General features: G+C 38.9%; 4 protein-coding genes across 5 annotated transcripts; 1 reads left to right on the top strand and 3 right to left on the bottom strand.

Annotated features, from left to right (window-relative positions):
• Positions 1–3,307: 3,307 nt before the first annotated feature.
• LOC135628919 (GATA transcription factor 16-like) lies at positions 3,308–4,427 on the bottom strand. Its single transcript, XM_065135906.1, has 3 exons — positions 3,968–4,427; positions 3,791–3,898; positions 3,308–3,705 (listed from the first exon to the last, which is right to left on the bottom strand). The coding sequence occupies exons 1-3, from the start codon at positions 4,013–4,015 to the stop codon at positions 3,433–3,435; spliced, it is 429 nt and encodes a 142-aa protein (XP_064991978.1). The 5' UTR covers positions 4,016–4,427; the 3' UTR covers positions 3,308–3,432.
• Positions 4,428–8,411: 3,984 nt separating this feature from the next.
• Positions 8,412–10,104, bottom strand: LOC135628195 (uncharacterized). The gene is made up of 3 exons (XM_065134743.1): positions 9,607–10,104; positions 8,969–9,316; positions 8,412–8,886 (listed from the first exon to the last, which is right to left on the bottom strand). The coding sequence occupies exons 1-3, from the start codon at positions 9,983–9,985 to the stop codon at positions 8,513–8,515; spliced, it is 1,101 nt and encodes a 366-aa protein (XP_064990815.1). The 5' UTR covers positions 9,986–10,104; the 3' UTR covers positions 8,412–8,512.
• Positions 10,105–10,563: 459 nt separating this feature from the next.
• Positions 10,564–11,387, bottom strand: LOC135628196 (pathogenesis-related protein 1-like). Its single transcript, XM_065134745.1, has 2 exons — positions 11,157–11,387; positions 10,564–11,050 (listed from the first exon to the last, which is right to left on the bottom strand). The coding sequence occupies exons 1-2, from the start codon at positions 11,335–11,337 to the stop codon at positions 10,749–10,751; spliced, it is 483 nt and encodes a 160-aa protein (XP_064990817.1). The 5' UTR covers positions 11,338–11,387; the 3' UTR covers positions 10,564–10,748.
• Positions 11,388–15,606: 4,219 nt separating this feature from the next.
• Positions 15,607–26,723, top strand: LOC135628132 (pumilio homolog 24-like). Of its 2 annotated transcripts, none has more exons than XR_010492783.1 (17): positions 15,607–15,917; positions 16,482–16,535; positions 17,812–17,873; positions 17,942–18,023; positions 18,228–18,351; positions 18,456–18,539; positions 19,462–19,576; positions 21,063–21,213; positions 21,308–21,520; positions 21,883–21,954; positions 22,879–22,929; positions 23,018–23,068; positions 23,165–23,272; positions 23,352–23,531; positions 23,654–23,738; positions 24,177–24,251; positions 25,881–25,955. XR_010492783.1 is itself a non-coding variant. In XM_065134608.1 (17 exons), the coding sequence occupies exons 1-17, from the start codon at positions 15,660–15,662 to the stop codon at positions 26,368–26,370; spliced, it is 2,061 nt and encodes a 686-aa protein (XP_064990680.1). In that variant the 5' UTR covers positions 15,608–15,659; the 3' UTR covers positions 26,371–26,723. The 2 variants fall into 2 exon arrangements, 1 of the variants encoding a protein (XP_064990680.1); XM_065134608.1 differs by lacking the exon at positions 23,654–23,738 and adding an exon at positions 26,235–26,723 and having other exon boundaries at positions 15,608–15,917; positions 25,881–26,125.
• The last annotated feature ends 262 nt before the right edge of the window (positions 26,724–26,985 follow it).

Genomic DNA, 26,985 nt, shown 5'->3' with positions numbered 1-26,985 from the left:
TGGTAGCAACGTTCGCTTACTCGACCTTGTCCTCTGACTTGTCGGGCTCCCTTAAGCGAATATGAGCTCTGGAGAAGTCCAACTCTCCAGCTGCTTCGATCATACCTCTGCATGATCAAGTCCCTCCCATGGAACTCACTGGTACTTGCATTCGAACTTTTCCCTTAGTGGAACCCAGCCCCCATATGCTGATGACCAAGGTTTTCATCCGATGGAAAATTCGGTGCACGCCCGGAAGACCCGCCTCTGCGGTACCATGGCCTTCACTCCTTGAATCCATAGCCCTTCTTGCCGTCATGTAGTTCACCAAAGCTGAGCTCCCAGTAGCTCCCGATCATACCTCCATATGATCTCATCCCTCACGGGACAGATTGTGTGTATCGCATTGCCACGAACTGTTCCACCACGATCCGCTGCACCATGTCGCCTCCTGGTGACATCTCCTTTGCATTTTGATCCTTGTGGAATAAACTCGAATTGTGAACCCTCCATGTGTGGCCTCTGCCAATACATCGCAGGGTCTCTTCCACCTTCGATTTTGTTCGCTCCTCTGGCAATCGACCTTCATCCACCCACTCCTGGGTCACACCTAGATGAAGCACTGCTCTAGGACAATCCGTCGCCTAGTAGCCCTCGAAGTCCACCGACTTCACTGTAATCTGTGCACCATTGTCTGGATCCTGGGCCTCTGCCCCTACCAGCACAATCTCCGCTGCACACTGCTTCCTTCATAGCAACTTGAATGGCAATATTGTGGCATATTCTTCAAGAGTACCCACCTATGCGTCCTCTTGCCCCGTGCTAAGGCCTTCTAAACCCAACTTCGCCTCCGCAAGTTGAGTCGCCTTAGTTCCTCCATCAAATGCTTCTCCGAGTTAAGGTGCATGTGCCGCGAAGCTCCCTTCGTCTTTGGCACCATGCAAGATGAGTCCACTCCGTCAGAAAGAAGGACCCATGGAACAACATGATCCTACTCTTGCCTCTGCAAGAGTTCATGTCCTTGACCTCTGTCTAAGGAAAGCACTGTGCCTCTGCTCTATGTTCCAACTTCTATGCTAGCTCCCTTCATGCGGCTTGGGTACTTCGCCAAGTTACACCCAAGTTACTCCGCTCCTCGTTTTTGCATTGAGTCGATGGTGGCCCTCGCGCCCACCATTTCACGGGTCAGCCCTCCCTTGAGTTCGATCTCCACATCGACTCCAAGTGTGCCTTCATTTAAGTTGCTTCAAGTTGCTCCCCCACTTGATCTCACAATGCATCCTCCAATGCATTCTCTCAAGCGAGATCATGCGACGACTCCTCGTCGCTTACTCAGTCCATCAAGCTTCGTGGAGTTGTTGTTTGTTGAGGTACTCCTCCTCAACATGTGAGGTCTGTCTCACATGATTCTCCCTCTGGAGAGCCGGGACTTATCCCTCCTGGATAACTACCCCGTTGGAGCAACATCTCTCTTCGTTTCGGAGACCACCATCCCCTTGGACTACTCCGATCTGCTGAACAAACTGTGCATTGTTCTGCCTCCAGCAAACGCACTTGCTAGATTGCGACTCCACGTCCATACAGCCCCCGATGCACCCCTCAAGGCCTAGCAACATGCTGAACTCATTGCACACTTCAGCCTCCTACGAACGTATCCTTCACATGCCGAAGAGAAAGTTTCAATGCTCCATGGCGCCGAGTCTCGGTCGCCTTGGGATGGCCACGAACATTCTATCGTCCGCATACAAGCCCATGCATGAGTATCAAATTCTTCGAGTTAGCAATTCCCCTCACCTCTGTGAGCTTTTGCATAACTCTTTTGGTCGTTGAGCAACTCATTCCACCTTGGATGGTCTCATTCTTGCCAAGCGCCTCGCTTGCCTAGAGCACCATCAAGTATAGTTGTCAATGTTGAGCCGTAGCTCAAACTCAGCCATCCCAACCTTTGTGCGCTCCAAATTCTTCCAAGCTTGCCTGTTCTCGTGGTGCCTCTTGCGCGAAGGGTTGGCCATTCCTCTGAATGCCAATCTCAGATGCTCGCTCCTCTGAGCGACTCTTTTCCCTACATCTCCATTCCTGTTTTCCCTCAAACGGTCGCGCATGTGCTGACTGCCCTCAACGCAGCCCCGCTAGGTCCCCCACGTTTGCATGTCAAGTGTTTCTATGAGTGCTTGTCCCGCTCTGATACCATATGACACGGACTTAGCTGGTTTTGCCTAAGTCGTGCGGCACCCTTGCGCGTCCGTCCGCAAAGGTCAACCTCCCCGAAGCCTCCCATTGTCCCTTAGGACCAACAAAAGAGAGAACGGGTTAAAGAGAACGCCTCAATCGGGATCCACAAGCAAACATGTCCGAAAAACACTTCATAGACAATACAAATTACAAACAGACTTTACAAGCTCTGAATAGTGGCACAACAAAGGGTAAAATGGTCCATTACAGATCGAAAAGCTCTCGCACGTGTCCACATGACACAACCTTTATTTACAAGCCTAAAGAGGCCACCAACCCAACTAAAATGGGACTTTGAAGCCTTCGGTCGCCCCTTTACATTCTGTACAAGGCATGAACATGCCAAAAGACACGGACACACATAAGCATTACATCCAACATCTTGTTTAGAAGTTTGTCCATGACAGTGCGGTGTTGGATTCTGACATTGGTTGGAACGTGACGTGTGACGTCGATGATGACTCGTATAGAGACCAAAATACACCTTATCACGATCATAAGATTGTGATAAACAAGTCATTAATCTGCTTTTAATTTCAAATAACGTGATCAGAAATAGTACATACAGATGCTTGATTTCTCACTCGCATTCAACGAATCATGTGGCGCAACATCATCCAGAGAGAAGGATACGAAAGAAGCGACTAATCGCTCGATCAAAAACCGACGGCTAATCTCACCTTGATCAGAGGAAGAGGTGGAGAGGCGGAGCTGGGCAGCGGGATCCGCTTCTGGAAAAGGACACGACAGGAGACGGCGAGCGGCGAGGCCGCACAAAAGGGTTTGGGTCGGGGTATCGGCAAGTGCCGACGGTTTCGCTTATTGTAATCACAGAGAGCTTTATGATTCGCGCATTGATTCAACGAGTGATCAACGGTCGTGGGATTGATCTCCACCGGCGGGATTCGATCTTTTGTTTTATGCAGATGGCAGTATCAACGGCAGCGCATCACCAAGAGGTTAGTGGGTTAACATTACAGCAAACAGGTGATGATAAGGCTTGAATTGCACACATTAACGTAGTACAATAATTGCAGCAACCTCATCAACCCACTTGATAATGCATCTTCACATATTGTAGAGATCACATCGAAGACGATCCGAAACAAGAGCTACATTAACATATTTAGCACAAGAGATACACACAGTTTGTTAGCAGAACAATATGTCAGTAGAGACTTCATCAAACAGAAGGTGATCATCATCTTATGATCATTTACTTTAGGCGTATAGGAAACCAGATGAGAGGGCCATCAAGAGGACCGCGGCCTGCTCTTCTTCCCCAAGCACGCCTCTCCTCCGCCGCCGCCTCTGCTTCCGATCCATGGAAGTCGGCTTGCACAACCCCGATCCCAACATCAGAAGCTTGAAGGACACACCGAACGCCTCCCCTCCGCCGTCGACCTCCCTCTTCTCCTTCGCTCCAGCCTCCTCGAACCTCGGCACGGCTCTCCTGCTCTTTCGGTACCGGATCCCGCACGCGTTACAAAGCGACTGCCATCACGGATCGCAAAGCCAAACAAATTAGATCGAGAAAGAGACGAACGAACCGGCAGGCCGTAGATCGATCTCTGCACACCTTGGGACCAGAAGGGCCGGCTCTCCAAAGAGGGGTCTTGGTGGTTCGGCAACCAGTGCAGCTCTTAAGCTGGGAGTCGCTGCTGCTTGGATCAGAACCTCCCGAAGACTGCAGATAAGGCCCATGGATCAGCAAGCAAGTTGCGACAACGAAGGAAAGAAGCAATGGTAAGCTCACCATCGGATCAGGCCATAATTGCCTCCTATCACACTCCATCTGCTCCATTGCTGCGAGAACCAGAGCTGATCCGCCTTTCTGGCAAACAGAAGTAGCGGATCACAAAGATCGGGAGCTCCGATTTCGTATCTGATATCTGTGTGTTTATATACGATCTCTCGGGAGTGGAGGGAGGGAAGGGAAGTGGAGGGAAGCAGGAAACCGTGGAGGGAAAGGCGGAAAACAAGAAGAATATTTGGGGCATGAGATCATGGCAAGCTAAAGAAATCTGCTGGCTTCAATTCCCCGTGCGGGTCACGAGCCCGAGGACGGCTAGCGGAACCGACGCGTCGCGTCAGACACCGCGGGAAACGTTTCCTACGACGTGGCTTTAACTCATTCGCCATCGACGTGGGAATCCGCTTAAACCGCGGCCGCCTGGGCCGTCGGAGCGCGGGTTCGCTGTTCGAGATCCGGTAGCTGATCTCGCGCGGTGCCACCGCCATCAGAACCTGCTGCGGTGTGGCGGCGGAAACCCTAGAGACGACAGACGATGATGTGACCAAAATGCCCTCGAGTAAAGGTGAGATCAGACGGTGAGGGAAAAAAAGCGAAACTTATTCATTGATTTATGTTAATAATATAATACAGATTAATTAAAACTAGAAAATGTGTTGCTTAATGCCTATGGAATGAACATCTAATAAAATTGGTAAGATGAATTCATCTTCTTGATCGATTCAAAAAATATATCTCTTGATTTATTATATTTTATATAATACATTGACAATTTTCAACAGATTCTCTCATCCAATGATATTTGCCAATAAATGAAACGAAATGAATAAAAATAGTAATATATTATTATTATTATTATTATTATAAGTCTTGAGCTTAAATTCATCTTCATAGGGCACGTGTAGTTCAAAAGCTTAACCCTAACTCTTTAGAGAAATAAAATCCCTTTAGAAGGACAAAAAGGAGCAAGTAAAAAGCGATTTTTATGGATTCTCATTTTTAATTGGTTCGATTCGATTTAAACGATCGAACCGAACGCTTAAATCCTAGTGAAAATAAAAAAATATATAATCTATTATATTTAGTAGAATTTTAATGAGTCAATCTAAGTTATTACTAGACTTTGATGATTTAATTTATATTATCTAGAGTATCAAATCGAATTAGAACCGAATCATATGATTAGTAATTCTCTTGTTCGCTCCGATTAATCAGTTTGAATCAAATCAAATTTATTTTAATTTAAAAAAACATCAATCTGAATCAGTTTATTGTTTTAACTCATTCAAATCGATTGATAAAATTGACTTAATGACGTGTGTCTAATTTCATAAATCTTATAGTACTAATTCAATCGAACCAAAATTTTGATTCAATTCAATTCTAAATCATTATATATTTATATATATAATAAATTAATCAATAAGCATAATCCATTTGATTTGATTTAATCTTCGACCGTTTAATTCTAACCCGATTCGAACATCCTTAATATCACCACTTTGGTTTTTTTATACCTTGATAACATAATTCGTCGATTAGCTCTTGTTAGTAAACAAAAGTACTATGGTTGATGAGTCAGCACGGTAAGGTCCACGGGTCGACGTCGGGAGCTTCTTACGGAGTAAATAGAATAATGAGGTGTCGCACCCTCAGGAAGGAGTGATGGTCAGTGTTGGTTGGGATCCAGGCCGGCTCACTACTCTCTCTTGTGCGATGAAAGGTATCTCTTGAATCGAGACGCTCGTCGCTCGGGGGGGTTCGCCTTCCTGCAAAATTGTCCTCATTGGGTGTTTCCTGACTTTAGCCTCTTCGACAAGTAAGTCAATAGAGTATTTTTATACTATTGTACGACGATTGGTTATGCCTCGGTTTAGCATGGCCGTTGACCTTTGTGGGATGGGATGACTTTTCTGATGAGTTGGCATCTTGGGGGATGTCTGAGCGACGTCAGACAACACCGCCCCAAGCCCTCAGGATAGTCGTGTCACATAGTGTCTCAATACAGAACTTGGCTTGATGTGTGTCACGGGGTTCCGATGACGTACAACGCCGGATTCTGACACTGGTTAGGACGTGGCATGTGACTAGACCAAAATATACCTTATCAGCTCCAAAATTGTTTAAGAAATAGAGGGGAGGGTTCATTTTTCGATAGTTTAATTATCCATTTAATATGAGCATAAAAAGAAAAGAAAAAATAGAGAAGAATCCTTAAAGGCAACCGTAAGCTTTGTGTTCAAAAACTTGCTTGTCGTGGACAATGACAACTCCTCGAGACATACACCGTGCCGAAGAAGGCATTGCTTTCTCCATTCCAAAGGCAGGGGAAGAAAAGAGTGCCTCGACAGCCGGTGCTGTTACATCCCCATCAGAAAAAATTGACCTTTTTAATTTGATGATTAATGCCTTAATCCATCGATAGGAATCTTATTCGTGCTAAATCCCAATCATTATTAGCTAGCTAATTAATCCACCGAGGACGAACCAACGTTTGGTTAGATAGATGAAGCCATTGAGAAGAGGCCATACGACGAGAAAGTTGGTGGGTCCAAATCCTAAAGTGATGAACGTTGCCGACGGGACCTATCATAGGGAGTGAATGGATGAACACGATAGAGAAGATGTGGTGCACAAATTTTACGTAATTATCATGGGAAAATACAAACTTATATTATTATTATTTTATTTCATAATGGATATCCCTATATTTTTATGAGACACGATAAAATCTTATAGTGAACAAATTGATTTATTTTATCATTCCAATTTCTTAGTTACAATATTTTTTTTTCAATAGGTTATATATATATATATATATTTTTTTTTTAAAAAAAAAAATATTTTAATCCCAATAAGGATATATATTTTAAATTCGAGCTGATTTTTATTAGATTTTGAGCCCATTTACTTTATTAGTTACAATATCTTTTTAATATTTAGGTGGAGATACCAAAAATCCATACGAAGAAAAATAGGTAAAGGTATTTCAGATATCATGATAAGGTGGGGACGTCCTTTCAAAAAAAATTGAAATGAATGATACCTCTTAGGAAAATCCCAAAAGACATTTTTTTTCAAGGAAATCATTCCTAGAAATTCTAAAATAATTGTATATTTAGTTTTAAATTTTAAAAGGAGTGATCAATCGAACGAAAATATCGGATAATGAACATTAAATCTATAAATAAAATATTATGAATCCTTCGGTCGCGAACAAAGATATTTAAGTCTTTTTAATTAAAAAAAAAGAGAACTCAATCATTCTCTATCTTAAGATTATAATTTTTACTTTAATAGTACTATCCCTAATTTTTAACATAATATAATTATAATCTATTAATCATCGTGTGATCCAAGTAGTTAATCTATCAGTTCCACTATTAATGCAGTGAACATAAATTTAATATTGATATATGTCTGGTGCAATTCTAATAACCATGCTTCTAAATTCCTTATATCATTTTTCTCTCCCTTCTATTCAGTCGGCATAAATATTAGAGATTTATATTTGTCCATATGAATTTATCAAATTCACTTAGTAAAAGTTAGAGTTTCGAAATCTTATCATAAAATTTTTGGATAATTATTTAAAAAAATCCTCTTATTTTTAATTTTTTTCGACCAATGTTCTCGTTTTCATAACGTCTCATATTTTAAAAAATAAAATAAAATAAAATTATCCCTAGGTTTTGCCCCCACTGCTATTATTATGCTCCTTTGGTATCTCCTCTCCCTTTGAATGTCCTCTTTGTTAAATCTTGGCATCATTAACTTCTCATCGAATTGATAGTTAAGAATGAAAAGAATTTGTTGACTCTATTCTCGCTCTCGTTTATCGTTTCGAAGGGTTTCTAAAAAGAGTGATCGAGCACTTGTCATCGGACCTCGTGAAAAGCGTAAGCAAAAGATAAGAAGGCGTATGAGAAGAGTGGAGGTCAAGGACGATAACGGGTTTCTAAAAAGAGTGATCGAGCACTTGTCATCAGACCTCATGAAAAGCGTAAGCAAAAGACGAGAAGGCGTATGAGAAGAGTGGAGGTCAAGGACGATAACAATTTTCAAGCTAGCTCGTCTAGGCCCAGATCGTGACTTCGCCAACTTTGTCATAATTGATCATCCCGAGAGACTACTTGTCTTAGTTGTCGCAACAGAGAAGGAGCAGAGGCAATGGGGCGAGGGTTGAGGTGGTGGACGATGAGGCGCTAAGACGGAGGCCAAGGATAATTTAATATTTTCAGGGAACAAAGGATATGCAGAAATAAATATTTTTTTTTCCGAAATTTATCCATAAATTTTCACACTTTAATATAAGATTGATATGTGATGATTTCAGCCATTAGGGGAAGAAAAGCTCATCATAGATACTTCGTAATCAATTTAATATTATGCCGATCGAGTAAAGAATCCAAGAAGAATTGATGCAGGTCAGAGATCCAATCCCCAGTAAACCCAAAAGCTTAGCTCTGAACTGATGAGAAGGCCATGGTTAAGAGTGTACGAACAAATGGTTTCCCTCCTACCTCGCACAACACAGCGAAATCTTCCTCACTGCACCCCAAGCTTGGCCTCTCTGTTAGCCCTGCCAAGCTTGGCGCAGCAGCGAGATAGGAAGGCGAACCAGGCCGAGAGGGCGCACATCGCCCAGGACAACACCAGCAGCAGCCTGTCCTTGATGCGCGCCTTCGGCCGGTGGCTCCTGTCCGCCACCACCAGCGCCCGGAGGATTACCTCCGCCACCGCGTAGGCCGTCGTTGGATCCATCTCGTCCACCGCCGCCCCGTGCTCGTTGACGCACGGGATGTCGTAGACGGCGTTCGTCTCCGGCACGCCCAGATGCTCGCACGCCTTCACCCGCGCCTCCATCCTCTCCTCCGGCGAGAGCTCGTCCCCGTGCGTCAGCACGAGAATCGGGATCTCAGCTGCGCGGGAATGGGAGAATGAGTGTTTGACGAAATACATCGGGGAGCACGGGGGAAATTAGATGCGTTTTGCGGGACTCACTGGAGTTGATCTTGATGGTAGGGTGGTGGACGAGGTCGTAGGTGGCCTCGAGGGGGCCGGCGTCGCCCGAGAGGAGGGAGCGGTGGAGCTCCCGGAGGTTGACGACGATGATGACGCAGTTGACCCGCCGGCGGACGAAGCGCTTGGCTGGTGCGGAGGCGTCCAGAAGGCCGGTGCCGCGGCAGGGCTGGCGGTGGCGGACGCCCTTCTCCATCCACTCCGCCACCTCCTCGAGGCCGTCGCCCATCCGGTCGCGGTCGAGGCCACGGGAGTCAAAGACGCAGAAGCCGTTCCGCATGGACCGCAGCACGTTGTGTTCCTCCAAGCACAGCGTCCGCCCGTCCTTGTCTGCCCAACACAATTACAGGCCATAGCAGTAGCAAATCTTTCGTCAAAACCGCAACTTCCGTTGGAATTGCCAGAGAAAAGTCACCAAAAAAAAGGTACTTAATAGTACACTTAACAGCAAATTAATTGCTGAAAGCAACGACAAGCCGAACAGCAAGTAAGAGTTGCGGAGTTCGACTAATCTCTCCGACAAGAACGCCGAATGAGCGAAGAAAGTCGCAAATTACGAGACTCATAACTTCAATCCTCCACGCGGCCAAAGATCGAAGCTTCCGCGGAGGGCTTTTTACCTGCGGGGGAGGTGAAGGGCACGAAACCGGCGGGGCCGAGGACATAGTACATGAGATCCACAAGCGTACTCTTGCCGGCGCCCGCGAGCCCGATCAGCAGGACGCTTACGACCGGGGGGATGTCCATCTCCTGCTTCGGGACCCCGCCGGCGGGGAACCAGAGATCCCCGGCCTTGTAAGTCAGCAACTTGTGCCGGAGGTCGTCGAGGGACTCATTCGCGGCGGTCGCCAGTCGCTCCATCTCCCTCAGCACCCGCACCCGCCGCCGCGCCGCCTCGCCCTCGGAGCCGCCATGCTCGACGAGGGGGCGCCACCAGTACGAAGCCAAAGCCGCACCCCCCTCGCCGCCGTCGTCGCCTGCCTGCACCGAGCTTCGCATCGCTGCTACCGAGACCTCACCTCGCCAGCCTCTTCTTACGGTGGCTCCTAACGCTTCCACCCGCCCACCGCAACGATATTACATATGACAGGATCCATTAATTCCGATACAACAAATATTCACCCAAATCCGTCCAATTACTCGATTTAACGGCCACAATCCAAATCGGCTCCAATCAAACTCTTGATTTGACGGCGGAATCGTGGGAAGGGATTGTGCGAAGTTGTATTGACTCGATCGGGTCCGCACGTGCCAAGTCAAGGATGGGTTGTGGGTGCACGTGCCACATACCCATCTACTCAACGCGGCTTATGATGAACTCATTAAATTATTTGATACGACGCATTTATTATTGTTAGTGGCACAAGACTGACAGTTTAATAAATGATTGACTTAAGGCAGAATGTGATGTTAGATAAGTCGTAGCTTTTCTTTTTTTTAATCGAAAAATTAATTAATTGTCATCCCTAATTATTGTCTTTAATTCATATATTTAAGTAACTTTTCTTCCTGTCTTGTGTTTGATCTCTAAAAAATGCTCAGCTCCTCAATTCATGTCGAACAATTAAGTTCACTAATTTGCACTTAAATCCTGCTTTCTTACTAATTAGTATTTTTATTATAATTAATAATAAATAAGATTTTATCTCTTGATAGCTCGGAAATATATATATATATATATATATCTCTCTCTCTCTCTCTGAGGCACCATCACGTCATTATTACTCCGCAGTCGACCACCAAGTAGTCAACAACACAAGACTTAGGCACAAGCACCAGGGTTGGCTAAGAGGTAACCCTCCACCGCCTTCAACAGTCTTGCGGTGCCTTCCTTCATCTTCTCCACCTCCTCGCCGCCGACCGGCTTGTCGTCGAGCGTGTCGTACTCCATCTTTATCTTCACCGCGCAGGCGTCATCGCTCAACGCTTCATATCTGTACTCGAAGATGATCGACTTGAGCGTCAGCCCGACGTAGCCTCCTTCGATCGTCTTGTACCTCAGCGTGTGGCTTGCATGGTCCAGCACTTCCACATGATCCTTCACGAAGCTCAGCGGCTTCGCAGCTGCATGCAGTTCCACGCACAGGATTCCCACAACCGGTTAGCAGACCCATGCACGTCTCCTATCAGAACTATACATGCCGAAAGTTCTCATGGGGTCATTTCAAACCTGGAGTGAAGCGGAAGATCTTTGTGCTGCCGGCTTCACCGTCTCCGATGAGTTCCACGCTCGCGAAGTACTCGGGAACGATTTTGGGGTACATGACGTGGTCCTCGCAGGCGGCCGCCTTCCACATCCGGTGGACACTGACGCCGAACGTCAGCTCCAAGTTGCAGCAATCGGCGACCATGTCGTCGAGCGGTGCAGGTGGAGAAAGGTCTATGAGCCGATGAAGGCTTGGTCGATGCAAGGAGAAGTCTGGCTGTGTGCATATATAGAGAGGAGTGGTTGGTGAGGAAGATGGCGGGTCATCGGTGACGTCTGCGTGGGCTTTGAACATGTGATGAGAAGCCCAAGTACCAGTCAACCCTCATCGAGAAGTTGGAAGAACTGAGACCGACGAGACACCATGAGAGCTCAGCGGTGGTGAATTGGTCTTCTCTCAGTTGTCAGCATGTCCACAAACAGTTTGACTAGTCTCCCAAGTTCATGTTTCTTGACATAAATCGTCGATGGTGGAAGTCTATCAACGTTGATCCAACGTTCTGCCCGCAAACCATGGAACTCCTTGGCAGATTCTCCAAGAACAAGTTAGCTGTTGACTGCATGCCACAGAAGGTCACTATCTGTCTCTGCAAGAAGCCATTGATGATCATACTCTTCCACCAACCCCACTATTATTTTTTTTTGTCCAAACGAAAATTTAAATATGACTTATGAAAATGAATATATTTGGTTTCCGACAAAATCTATATATTACTTATGAAAATGAATATATTCTGCTCTCAAAAAAACAAAAAAGAGAGCACAATAGATCAATAAACTCTGATGGCCAAAACTCCCTGGAATAAATGGTGCTAGCAAAATTTGTCAATCAATTTTCTCACTTTATTTTCCTCCCTAAATACACAGTTAAAACTTTTAGTTTCGGGCTTTTACAGTAAATAGTCCTATTTTCTAAAAAATATAAAATTCTTTAACGAAATATTTAGCATTATTATGTCATGATGTATCTTTAAGGATTTCGAAAGATATAGACGCTCTACGAGAAAATTCATATTCATTAAATGTCTAATTAGACTAGAAAGAATATTCTTACGGATCAATTCATAGTCAAAACTTTTAGTTTCAGGCTTTTACAATAAATAGTCCTATTTTCTAAAAAATCTAAAATTCTTTGACAAAATATTTAATATTATTATGTCGTGATATAGATGCTCTACGAGAAAATTCATATTCATTAAATATCTAATTAGACTAGAAAGAATATTCTTACGGAGTAATTCATAATTAAAACTTTTAGATTCAGACTTTTACGGTAAATAGTCCTATTTTCTAAAAGAACTAAAATTCTTTGACAAACTATTTAGTATTATTATGTCGTGATATAGAAGCTCTACGAGAAAATTCATATTCATTAAATGTCTAGTTAGACTAGAAAGAATATTCTTTAGAAAAATTACATCAAAAGACTTTTTCCAATCCAAACAAGTCCTGCAATCTGTGTATTCAACCTAACACCTCATTGTAGACTACTTAATTTCCATCTTTATCAGATTTAGTAAATGTCTTTCTCATACCCTTAGCACCATTTAGTGCCCTTTGATTTTTCTGGGTGCCTTTTGGCACAATAACTCCATCTGAGAGTGACAAATGAAATATAAGGGAAATTTGAGTTCTCGACCTAAGAGAAGAGACTTCAAATACACATCATCACGATTGATGCTTTAGCGAGATTTCGAACAATTTATTTCTTGATCCTCCAAAACTTCAAACTAAGAAGCTCATCTATTTTTTTCTATTATATATAGGTTTATTTTCTTAAAACAAATGCAAGTTGACTTCACATTCTAAAGTACAACAAATTGTGTCTTCATCGCTGGAAACCTAAAAGAAAGTCATCTATCCTCAAAAACAAAAGCAAGTAGGTACTTTACATCAAGAGAAAGTTGACTGAGGTAGAATAGTATAGTAAAAGATGCTCTTCCAAATCTTTGTTTATGGTTTTTGACTATTCGTGTAATGTAGTCAACAATTGTATTGTTAATCTTGAAATATTGATTGTTTCAAGATCTCTATCTATAATGTGTATTTTTGGCGGCTTTTATGGAGCACTTGTCATAATATGAAAATAAAGATAATAATTTTCTTTTTTTGTTTCTTATCTGAATGTGACCAAATAGGTTGGGCATAGGTCTAGAATACCTATTGGAAATAAATAAATATATTATTTATAATAAACTATTAATATATTCTTGGTATGATCCATTGTCAAATTAGTATTTTGCATCTATGATATATAATTTCAGGTTTTTATCCAGGAGCTTTGTTTGATCATTAGGTATCATTGAGATAATATATATTTAAGTGTTAAACAATAAAGAAACAATATACATAAAAAGTTTATGTTATTTAAATAAGAATTTTGAGCAAGAAGAGTTCACTATAAAAATAAAAAAAATAATTTTTTTTTTCAATTATGAATAATTTTGTGATCTCAAACAAAATGCAAAATAAAGAAAAAATATTCAAAATATCATAAACATGTGTTAAGGAGGTTTATGGATGTTATAAGTAGAAAATGTTAGACATTTGGTCTTAGTGGTGTGTATATATCAAGGTATGTAATTTCGAATAATACCGTCCAGTACGAGTAATATGTACCGATTCGTCAGTTTACCGGTGCACGGACCACCCGTTACCGAGTGAAAATGTTTACATATATTATATATATATGTATACATATATATATATGTATACATATATATATGTATATGTATACATATTTATATATATACATATACATATGTATATGTATACATATATATATATATATATGTATATGTATACATATATATATATATATATGTATATATATATGTATATATATATATACATATATATATATATATATATATATATATATATGTACGCATATATATATGTATACATATATATATGTGTATGTATGTATATATGTATATACATATGTAAATATGTATATTTATGTACATATACATATACATACATATATATATATATACATATACATACATATATATATATATACATATATATACTCCAGTCACTTAAATTGGATTGATAGGTGACTAAATTGATTTTGATACATAGTCTATATCAGATTTTGATCTTAGTATTTTTTTTATTATATTAAACTATGTTATAGTAATTTTATTAAATGATAACAATAGGCTATGAAAATTGAAAAGAAAAAGACTATTGCTTTATTGACTCTAATTTATTGCAGATACTATAAGAGCTGAGATAGAAGTGAGTCAGCCCTCTTCCATGGCATCAGGTAACCATTTCTGACAAGGACGAGATTAAATCGAGTAAAAATGGTTTTTCATGAAATGAAAAAAATAATAATCCCAAGTGAGGTTTGTAAATAAGTGACTGTTTGATAATGATCTTTTTGTTAATGCCTAAATTATAAATAGAAAAAGAATGACTAAATAGTTGCATGGAGTGATAGTAACGATGATTTATTTATCAACTTTTCCAACGTCACAAAAAAAATAAAAATAAAGGATTTTAGTTTTATATTTTTCTAAAAAATAGATTGATAAAAAATATTTATATTTACATAATTAAATTGAGTTTGAATAATATTATATGGAGCTTACTATTTAAGACCTCCTTATTATCATTCACAATTGCTTAAAAATTAATAAAAATAATTTATTATTCATAATCTCTCTAATTTTATTTTTACTTTTATATTTTCATTTTCTTTTCTTTCACACGGTCCTCGCCTATGTGTCTACTGTTACAAAAGTGCTAACTGCCTTGCTCTCATCACCCGTTGTCATCGATCGTCGACTTTAATTTGCCCACGTGTCATTGATCTTTCATTGACGCTATCAATCTTACTCACCTACCATTGATCTTCTGCTGACGCTATCATCGACTTTGCTAGCTATGGAAGAAGAGAAAGCTATTGTCGTCGATCACCAATCCTAGCTTGCCCATCGATCTTCCATCGACTGTATTATTGACTTTGTTGACTATGAAAGGGGAGGAAGTCACTATCGTCTATTGTTGCCCTAAGCTTGCTTGTTTATCGTTAATCTTTCGTCGGCATCATCACTATTGCCATTTACTCTATAAAGAAGAGAAAGCTTAAGCCATCAATTGTGAGGCCTAATCTCTCCATCAATTGCCAATGTTTTGTTGACACTATTGTTAGCAACTCTACTATTTAAGAAAAAGAAGAAAAAAATAGAAAGAAAATAAGGATATTTAAATATATTTATAAATAAATAGTTTAGATATATTAAAATATTAAAAAAGAAAATTTAGATAGTAAATTAAGGATCATAAATAGTAATAAAATATTATAATCGTTTCCTTGGATGTGTTTTTGGGCCGGTTTGGTGAATCGACGGGTCGGCCCGATCCATTTGTGGATCCTTAAACCCCATCCAAAAACCCTAAGTTGTTCATCCGTAAGTTTACCCGGGTCGCAAGCGCTCTCTCCTTCGATCGATCATGGCGGCCGTGGGGGAGATCGGCGGATCCAAGAAGAGGAAGCGCGAGCCTTCAGCGGCGAAGGGAGGGGGGAAGCCCAAGTTGACGCAGCTTAAGAACGCTGCCTCCAAGCCGGCGAATCTCAAAACTCAAGGCTTCAAGAAGCAGCCCAAGGCGTTCGAGTTAAAACCGGGAAAGCCTACCAAATTCGGTGATGAGACCGCTGTACAGGCGAAGAAGGAGCCTAAGACCCCAAGGGAGAGGCGCTTGGCTGCTAAGGTTTGCTGCACTGCCGTCATATGCTTGCCTGATTTTGTTTGGGGCTTTTGGGTTTCTTTGTAGTACGATTAGAAGTTTGCAGATTGATTCTTTTTTTTCTCGGTCTTTGTGCTTTATAAGATTGAATCGGACTGAGTAATCTTTGTATTTAATTGATTATTTATTTGATTTAGAGACATCATTTTCTTGAACTTTTTGTAAGAGTACTGATGGGCGAGATCTTCTCCTATTCCTCAATTCGATTGGCTTGACTGAATATTCTTGGAATTCAATTGTCTTTGACATAGACCCTTCATTTGCTTGGTTCCTTTGGTGTAAGAGAAGGTTGGCAGACGAGAGAACTTGTATACTTTCATACTTCAATTTCTGTATGCAGCTATCTATATTTCTTTAAGATGGAGTGTAATTCTCCTGAAGGTTAATTGTCATGGAGAGGCTTCTAATCCTCATGGGGTACATGCATTATTAGTCTACTATTTAAAATGCTAACTTTAGTTTAATTTGCATTTAAACTGTGATGTCTGAGAACGTTCCCAGATTTTTGATACCGTTTGGTTTGTCCAGGAAATGGCAGAAACAAGGAAGAAGAAGAGGAAACCAAATTACAACCTTGAGAAAGTAAGCATGATTTTAACTGCACAAACATCTTCTCTTCCTCTATTATACTGCAGCTTATGTTGAGTTGCCTAATGATTACATGATTTGTTCCAACAATGTCTTATTTGAATGGTTCTTGGAATCACTTTTTTGGTTGTTGTTGTTGTTTTTCTTGTGTTTATAGGTGTAAATAGCATAATCAAAACCAATAGTTTGATCCACTTGTTCTGTTTGTGTCCTAGTTTCAGCAGGATTTAGTAGCCTTAATTATTTGGTTGAATTTTGTTTGCTATGTCTCGTGGCATGTGCGATGTCAGCAAGGTGATGGTTCAGGGACATGATGCTGTGCCAGGATTTTTGTCGGCATATTAAATCTCTCGTGTGACAGACAAACACTTGTTCTATAATAAGACACATTGACGTTTGATCTATGTGTCACAGTTTATTTAGGCTTATGATGTGCAACACTTAGGTTGAAATTGAGGGTTTAGTTATTTTTGGTATAAGAAGGGATAACATGGAAATGAAGGCAACCAACCATGTTTCCAGAAACTTAGGAATAGGGCAAAAGAAGAAGACCAAGAAGTATGTCAGTGGACACTGTCTTGAAAACCAAGGATTTTCCTTTTATGGAGAAAGGATTTGCTGAATGAAGTTGGTCTTTGTTGGTTGGTAAGTCCATGTACAACATGTGGTAATTGACATGACAATCCTTAGTGAAAACTTAATGCTAATACGCTACTGTACTAGTCTCCTGGGAGAGATGAGTAGTGAAAACTTAATGCTAATAAGCTACTGTACTAGTCTCCTGGGAGAGATGAGTAAGGCCAACAAGAATGAACAATATTGATGGCAGTTAAGAACATAGAATGGAGAAGAAAAACCCATGTGTCATTGGTAGCACACTTAAGCCGTTAGTTCGCTGGTACCAAGTTGCTCACCAATGCACATGTATTTTTTCTGAGCTTATAGCAAGCCTAAAGAATTCCAATTCAAGCACCAATCAAATCCTAGTGGTAGTTTATAGTTGAGTAGTGCTCATTTGTCATATTGATTTGCATTGTCGGTAATCAGCATGTATGCTTAAATTTATTGTGTAAAGTAATTTGGTGCAACACTTTTTGTTTTCTCAAACTATAGATTATGGCTTAAGAAACCCTTTTATTTCCATATAGTTATTTTCTGATCTTTTTCACCCTTTTGACATACAATATGCATATTTGAGTAATGCTTGAGATTTTTTTCTAAACCTTTTCTAAAGAAACTGCTAATAAGAGTTGAATTTGATGTTTTGCAGGAGCTTGCTTCATTGTGGGAAAAAATGAGATGTTACAACGTTGGCAAACAGGCGAGATCCGAGTAAGTGCTCAACTGTTTTATTGCTCTCCATTATCTCTCTGCTATTTACAGGGACAGTATTTCTTTAGGCTTGTAAGTGAAGCCTTACGTAAGATGAATGGGAAGTTTGTGGAGATTGCATGCTCTCATGTTGCGGCACGTGTTCTTCAAGTGAGTTTATTTTCATACTTCTGACATTTTTCTTGTGTACAACAGACTTCTTTTATGTGTTCTCAATGTTAGATTTTGGAAGACTAACCCTCAGGAGTTTTAGATGTTTAAAATTTTATACGACAAAGCATGTGATGGATATTATGCTTTTTCATTCTATTATTAACTTATTTAGTTCTTTTATGGTGTTTTACTATTTACCAGACGTGTGTCAAATATTGTTCACAAGAAGAAAGAGATGCTGTTTTTGAGGCTCTTCGGCCTCATCTTCTTGCTCTTTCACGGAAAAAGTATGCAGTTCATTTAGTAAAGAAACTTTTAGATCATGGTAAGTCATATAACTTGTGAACTGGATATGTTTTATGGTAAAGCTAGATTTGAATTATATGGATCTTTTCCATTGTTGAATGAGATTTCTTTTGTGTTCCTCAGCTAGCAAAAAACAACTAGAATGGTTCATATCCTCTCTACATGGGCATGTGACTTCTCTTCTGCGACATTCAGTTGGATCTGCAGGTTTGTAGGGTATCAAAAATTTAAGCATTCTAGTATATATTGTTATTTGATCATAATTTTGATTATGGAAAATGGACCTGCGGGCTATTCACAATCCAAATTTAATTATACTGTAACTGCAATAGGTGTAATTCAGAGGAATTCTTATCGAGGCATCTTGCCACAATTTTATTAATTTGAAGTTTATACATGTGTCTAGTTTAACAACTGATGCCCAAATTTAAGCCTTTGTGATTGCTCTATATTTATTTTGTCAAAAACAACCCTTCTCCTTCGCCCTCCTTCTGTAACTCCCCTTGTATATCTAGGAATTCTAAGGTTTAAAGCCTCAAGACTTGCCAATCCAATGAGTTGAGGTTGCTTAGACTTATAATAAGACTCGATAAAAGCTTTTATGAATAAGTGTATAGTTTATCACTATTATATGGTCTTGTTATGGACCTTGCCCATGATATTTGAGCTTAACTTATCTACTTATCTCCATGATTTTCTGCTGTGGTTAACTCGATGTTTTCTTTGGAAAGGCTATTTATATACATAATTCAGTTTCGGTTTAATTCAACAACTCCTTTATATAGGAATACATATAACACATCCCGTTTTTAAATCATTTGACTGAATTGTTTAGGTTTACAACAATGGCCCCCACCTGTCACCAACACTGGCGCCCCTATGAAATAAAAAATTACTTGTTCTGTACCTTTTTATTTACTTTATTCCATCCAAAAAGACCCTCAACAAATGAACAGTCATTTTGAGTGTTACACATCTTTTGATGAGGTTATTGTGCACTCTCTTTCTTTTTATCGCCAATATGTGTTGGCTTATTTTTTATAAAAGGATTTTTAGAGCTTTTGTATAACTGCTTATATTTTCAATATCTTTTTAACAAAATTTCTTGGTATCTTGTTTCTCCGTGTAGTCATTGACTATGTATTCCATTTGGCAAATGGGTCCCAAAAGCAAATCCTTTTGATGGAGATGTACTCTACAGAGCTTCAATTATTTAAGGACCTGACCTTAACAAATTCAGGCAGGTAATTGGAACATAAGAGATTCTTTGGACTGCACTTGTCTTTGTATTTTCGGGTTATGAATGCATATTCTTTCCTCTTTTGCAATATGGAAATCATCTTTGGCCATACGAATTCTGAATCGTCCTCAATGAGGATGATATATTATGGCTAACGGATATGGACAAGAAAACTGTATGATTGTTTTTTTGCTTGGTTGTATTTTAAAATTGCTTTCTTTAATTTTCTTATTCTCCAATGTGGTTCTGACAAAACTGATGAGCATGTTGACTCATTGTTAGGAGATTATACCCGGGGAATTTGTATGAATTGTAATATATTTAGGGCTTATTTTATCTGAAACTTATAGACACCAACTTCATTAGTGGGAAGCAATATAAGGGCAAATAAGGGAGAAATGGGAGTATAGTGTCCTATAGATAGGCATGGAAACTTTTTTCCTTTTTTTTGTTAAATGTTGAACAAACGATATATGCATTATTGATTTTTAGTAGCTAGATACTCTTAAATAAATACTCAATAAAACTAAAGAATAGAACTACTAGCTAAGGAATTAGGAAAAACTACCTGACTTCTCTCGGATTCGGTGTTGAACCACGTGGATAATTACCAAATTAAATCAGAATTCCTTGGACATTTAAACATGGTACAACTTGCATTAGCAATCCAACACGACATGGATAAATCTATATCAAACCTTTGAAAAATAGGAGTTGATATTACAATAAAAATATTGTAATATATAATGTTGCACATGACAAAGGTTAATATTTGTTTATGTTGTTAGAATAGGCGATGCTTGATGACAACTATTATCCATAAACAAAATCATGCTTAATGGCATTGTATTTCAAGCATATAGTGAGGGTAAGAAGAACTTCTAAATGGAGCAATATGATTCTACTAGTTTCATATTTCAATAATTTGATGGTTAATACAGAAGGCATGTAAATAGTCTATCTAATCATACATCCATCTCTATGATAGTTAACGAACAAAATACTACCATGAAATATCCTATGAGGCTAAAGGTATCCAATCTTTTCAATAATTATCTGTAAGTTTGGATACGTAGTGGAAGTATGTGACTCATATTCAACAAGTATTTCCTGACAGATTTAAGAAAGCATTTAAGTGATGTGTTTGGTAGCTGCAGACTAAGTCATTAGATCTAGGTGCTGATGTGACCTGGAAAAGGATAGGATAAAGAAGGAATGCGTCCAAAGAGGTTAACCAAATTTCCTAACAAAAATCTGATCTTCTAATCAAAGGATAATACTTTGAGCCTATTCAGGGCTTCTAAAACAAATTCCAATGGTGAAACATATCATGCAACCTTAAACACCCTACGGTGATATCTTTTATGCTTTTATATAATATAACGATTATGTTATTTATGTTAGCTGACATGGTTTTATAACACAACAATGTTTCTGTTGCCATCGACTTTTTATGTTATTTTCTTCTGATGTGCCCCATCTCATATCAGGCTGGTGGATATAATTTCTAAACTTGGACTACAAAAATCATCTGTGTTGCAACACATGATGTCTGTGATTCAGTCACTTTTGGAAAAAGGGATTGTTGATCATTCCATTATACACAAGGCCCTCATGGAGTTTTTCACAATTGCTGATAAGGTGATCTTGGTCATGTTTACCTACTGCATCAATATGTTGTATAATTTTAAGCTTTTTAAAACTTACAGTTTGTGTCTATTTTTTCCATTTGAAGTCCTCTGCTGCAGATGTGATTCAACAATTATTACCTCTTCTTGTGCAAGAGTCAGCTTCTGCAGAGGAGAGTCCTCATTTCTCAGCTCCAGAGATGCAGAAAAAGAGGAAAATTAAAAACAAAAATGTGAAAGAACCACTTCTTGCTCGGATGATTCACACAAGAGATGGTCTAAAGATCTGTATCCTCTGTGTCAAGCATGCAAGCGCAAAGGTGTGTAATAATGTTTGTGTGTTCAATTTTGTCTTCCCTTCAGCCAGTTAGTTGAAGTGCTTATTTACTATATACAATGCGATTTATGGTGCATGGCCTAATTGATCTCCGGTAATTCTCATCATAACTTGTTGCATCTGTTGCTTTTATTTCTCATAGTCATGCATACTACTTGCCTTCTAATCACTAATTGAAGTGGCTTTTATCAATATGCTGTCATTCTTGATCAGGCATGGAAATCTATGATTTGGTCTTCTAGATTACACAGCATATAATACCACAGGAATCAGCTTAGTTTCTTTATGCTCTAAACTTGAGTATTTCTTTTGTTTGGAATGTTATAACTTGATTCAATTTCACAGGAAAGAAAAAAGGTTATTAAAGGCATAAAGGGTCATGTCAGAAAGCTTTCACTTGATCAACTTGGGAGTCTTGTAAGCACCTTTTTCTCAACCCTCAACATACATAACCTTCTGTATGAACTGTCTAAATTCAGTTAACCGACCAAATCCACTTTTGACAATATGATGTTGCTCTCTAGCATTGCTTTCGTCCATCATATTTCTATTTTCCCTTGTTAACATTATTTTGATCAGACTTGCAATTTTTTTGGCTTTAAATATGTATTCTACAATTCTTCTGTTATCATAATATGTGCCAATGGCATGTCTTTTCATGTTAGCAGCGGTTTCCAGTATGATCTACAGTCAATTTGTACATATTTGATCTGGAAACTTGTGACCTTTTTAGTTTTACAGTGATAGCATGCCTTTTCAAATATCAAGAATACTCCACTGCCTTATGTTAAAAATATTGAATAGTGGAGGAATTTGATCAGAAAGCTTCTTGTGACCTACCATATTGTGCTGTAATTCACTAATTTTCTGTACTCTTTTAGGGACCATTCGGAAACTCAGGGCTCTTTATATTTGCTTGTTTGAAAACTTTTGGTGTTATTCATGGATTACATTGTTACATAAGATTTAGTGGACTGGCAACTAATAACTTGAGTCTATCCGAGTTACTAGGCAATTAATCTATTGAGTTAGGTTATGACAATTGGTATGGAGTGAATTATGACATATAGGAAATTGCTGTCATGAATGGTGCAAAGGGCTTGCCATTGATGCTCTGTTTGTCTAAAAACCATTTATATATGTTGGACATTGACGAGGAATTATATTTGAGAGCGACATATTATGAAACACTAATGGCTCCACATTGGGAGTTATTGATGGATTAAATCGGTATATAAAATTTGAGGTGTCCTAAGGCTTTATCTGTGATTTTCGAACAGTATATGAATGCAATTATATGGCATAATAACTTTGTACTAATTTGGCAATATTTTATTCCAGTTGCTAGTTTGTGTCCTTTCGGTAGTTGATGATACGAAGCTTGTAACAAAGGTCAGTGATTGCTCGTTTGATATTTGATGTTAAAATTTTGATTTTGACCTTCTGAAATTTGTTGAAAAATTTTTATATCATTTGTCAGATTGTAATACGAGAGCTGCAAACAATGCTGAAGGATCTGGTATTGGATAAGGTAGTTACTTTGTTTTGATCAATAGCTGACATTTTTTGAAGTGTTTCTTGATCCGATTCTTGCAACTAAGAGAAAAGAGATCTCATGAATTACCAGAATGGAAGACGTACAGTACTGCAGCTACTTCATCCACAATGTTCACGCTATTTTGCATCTGAGGATTTGGCTTGTCTAAGTTTATCTGTTCCTTCCCTTTCTGCACAGGCAAACATTATTTCCATCATTATGTAATTCAAGCTAGTAGCAGATGTGCATCATCTGAATCCGTTCACTTCCATCTCAGGTGGAAGAGACAGAGGACCCCATGGAAGTTGGCTTGGAGCAATGCCAAAATGGGGAGTCTCCCATGACAGATAATGAGAACAGTGAAGTTGGTAGGAAGAGTTTGCAGTTAGATACCGGGGGCAAGAAGGATTCATTTCGCAGGAGATGTGAATTGATGGTTGAGAGTGGGCTTGCTGAGGTAACACTTAATATTCTGCTTCAGACATGCAATATTCTGGACCATTTTTAGCTTACAATGTTAAATGGTCAAGTGTCAAAACACACATTTTCTTTTTCTTTCTTCTTGTACCATAATATTAGACACAGTTTCAGACAGCAAAATATGAAGTTGGAGGTGGGGATACAGGAGAGTTCTGTCAAGCTTTGGGTCACATTCAATATTCTGGTTGGATTTGGTTTGATTCACCTATTCTTTTTTTTTTACTTTCTGAACTCTTACTGCTGGTAGCAGGTTCCATTCTTTTCTTGATGTGTGACTTTTACTACTGTGCCTTTAATTGACATTCCAGAACTCCTTGTTCAGTTCTTTGCGAAATTGCTATCATCGTGCTAGTGTATTTCCTCCCTCTCTCTCTCTCTCTCACACACACACACACACACACACACGCATGCATGGTTTCCTTGTTTCCTTTTGCTGGTTGAGAGGCTACTCATTAAACTTTAAGCTTTCATTAACTAGAGTGTAAATGCTGTTACTAGATTTTTTACTACTATTTTTAGAGAAACTAAAAGTAACAAAGAACAAAATTGGTTCATTTTATTTTGTGAAATATGCACTTGATGGTTTTAAAAGATTTCATTGTTTCTGGTCATTCTACCGCAGGGACTATTTGAAACTTGTACTGATAACGTTGGTGAGCTACTCCGTTCAAACTTCGGCAAAGAAGTAGTTTATGAGGTATTCTTTTTCTGTCACGTTCTTCTGAGCTGCTGCATTAATATTATTAGTTTCTCATTTCTGTAGAACTCCTGATGCATCCCCTCATTAGCCGATCTTCTATTTGATTTGGTTAAAAACATAATTAACAAAATTGCTATTGAAAGGTGGTGGTCTAATGTACCAAAAATTGGAGACTATTACATATTGCAATAGTTTGAAACTATGTATTTGTCATTGGAAAGTTCCACACATACCTATATAGATAAATATAAGTATAAAAAATATAAATGTGTATATACTCCTTCCCTCTGAAATGCTGAATTATCATTGATGGCCGTCTGTTTGCATATGTGAAAGAAAATTATCATGTAAAATTTCTCACATGTGAACATGGAATGTATGGAAGTTTTCATATTCTAGAAGATATTTTCTACGGTTTTTCAGTGGGAGTATATGAAATTGTGTAAGCAGTATTGCTTTAAAAAAATCATATGACCTGCTTGATATCTATATTATAATTGTAGATTCACATCCCATCCGTCAGTGAATTTGTTTGTATTTTTTTACACATATTTATTTTTAATTTTAGTCAATATTTCTTTCTTTTATTGATGTAAATTTATGTATCCCCTGGACTATTATTTAAAATTAAGCTTGGGTTGACAAGATTATAATCACTTGATATAACCCATATCATCTTCAAGCTTTCATAGGACGATATTGGTACATTTTGATCTTTTCCTGAAGTGACATTCTTAATTACTTCTTGTCTGTTCTCTCTTTGGTTGTTCATCAACTATTTGAAAGGAAGCATGTCTATTATAGTTAACAGTACTCCCGCATGAACTGGAAACCATTTAAAATTTATATAGCTACATAGCAATGGCAGATCCTCGTAAGCTTTTTTATCCCAAAGCTTACGAGAACCTCTAAAATGTCTTTTCAGCAAGTTCTTTCTTAGGCTGGTTTATGTGTCATTGGAGTTTTAACATGCCAATGGCCTTTTGTTCTGGATTACTGTTTCTAGTCTCCAAATATTAGGAAGTACTTTGACTTTCACAATTTATGTTTATAGAACTATGATGGAAAAAAGCAATTAGTTTATTGTGTTATTACTACCAAAGCAACAATTGATCGACCTTGTGATTCTTTAGGTTTTCTCTTAATCGTATTACATTATATCTGAAGGAACAATTATGACAATAATAATAAATTGATATTGGAATTGAAGTCTACAGTTTTTACCCATGAGTTCACGGCTTCCAGACAAGGTATCTAACTCCCTGCTTGTAGGATCAATTCTGTGTACATTGACTTTCCCAAGGTCATACATTAACAAGACTCTCTTGTCTAGATATTGGTCTTCCGCAGGAAAGAAGAATAAATGTCCCCAAAGATATCCTGATTCTCGACATGAATGTATCCTATTTTGTATATGTTGTGAATCCTGTTGTTCATTAGTGGTTCACATGGACATGCCTTGGTCTATTTTATGGCGTCAGTGCCCTATTAGGCTCTTTAAAAAGAAAATTAATTAAGTGTCTTAAAAAGATTAGTTTGTTCTTTATCATTTAACCTATTACTGAAACGGACATGATGTCTTGCGACTCTATTTTTTGTTTTCTCATTCTGTTTCCTCTGATGCAGCTAGCTGTTGGTGGAAGTGACGGTATCTTGCAATCTTTTGCTGATAGAATGGATGCCTTGCATAAAGCAATAGCTTCCCTGGCAGCCCTGCCCAAGACAAATGAGTCACAAGAGGAGCATGTTTTGGAGAACTTCCACTCCAGTAGGCTCATCAGGAAGCTCATCCTTGATTGCCCTGGTTTCGCAGCCACTCTGTGGGAAATGGCTTTGGATGGGAAGTGCGACGTCTGGGCTCAAGGCCACAGGTAAAGGGATGCTACTAGAGGAGGAATAAATAGAGTAATTGCTAAAAAAAAATGGTGTTTGTGTACAAATATCAGTGTTCACATTGGATTATTTGGATGTCTATTGCAGTTGCAAGGTGCTTCTCGCATTCCTGGAATCATCGGTTTCAGAGGTTAAAGACTTGGCGAAGCCTGAGCTTCAGCCTTTGATGGATCGTGGTGTTCTTAAAGCTCCTGAGAATAGGTTGGTTGAAAAAGGAGTTTGAAACCTTCCTGCAGGTGGAAGGGTGTGAATGCAGTTAACCAAAAAGGGTTCATCTATTAACCTTTCATCAACATGTATACCAGCTTAAGCAGCACACAATCTTGGCAAACTTGGAGGTCATGATCCATTTCCGTATCTGGATTTTACTAGGATTTATGCCAGATTAGAAAAAATTTTTGTATTATTTCTGTGCTTTCCGAACTAAGAGAAGGAAAAAAAAAAATCAGTAATATGAGATTGTATATGCTAGCTACTATCATTGGTGTTATTTTATAAATCGCATGACATTATTAATTATATTCATAACGATAGTAACAGTGGTCGTGGTGATAATGATCAGTTTTGATTGATGAAGATGATGTTAATGATGTTGATCATGACACCCAAAAAATGGTTTTATTTTCATGTATTATTTATTCTCAGATCAACCAACCTGTCGATTGATGCCATGCCTTTCGCATTGCACAAATCAGAAACTTATTAGCCTGCCTATTGACGAAAGATAGCAACAATTTCTATTGCGTCCTATAATGTCATGTATTTTGATATGCTTGTATAATAATCAATCAAATAATTAAGGCTCATTGTATGAAATTTTATCCTATAATTTTTTTTT

Source organism: Musa acuminata, chromosome BXJ3-1 (genome assembly GCF_036884655.1).
Source record: "Musa acuminata AAA Group cultivar baxijiao chromosome BXJ3-1, Cavendish_Baxijiao_AAA, whole genome shotgun sequence".
In the NCBI taxonomy this organism is placed as follows: Eukaryota; Viridiplantae; Streptophyta; class Magnoliopsida; order Zingiberales; family Musaceae; genus Musa; species Musa acuminata.
Note: the sequence above shows the minus strand (reverse complement) of the source record. Positions and strands in the feature narration are given on the sequence as shown.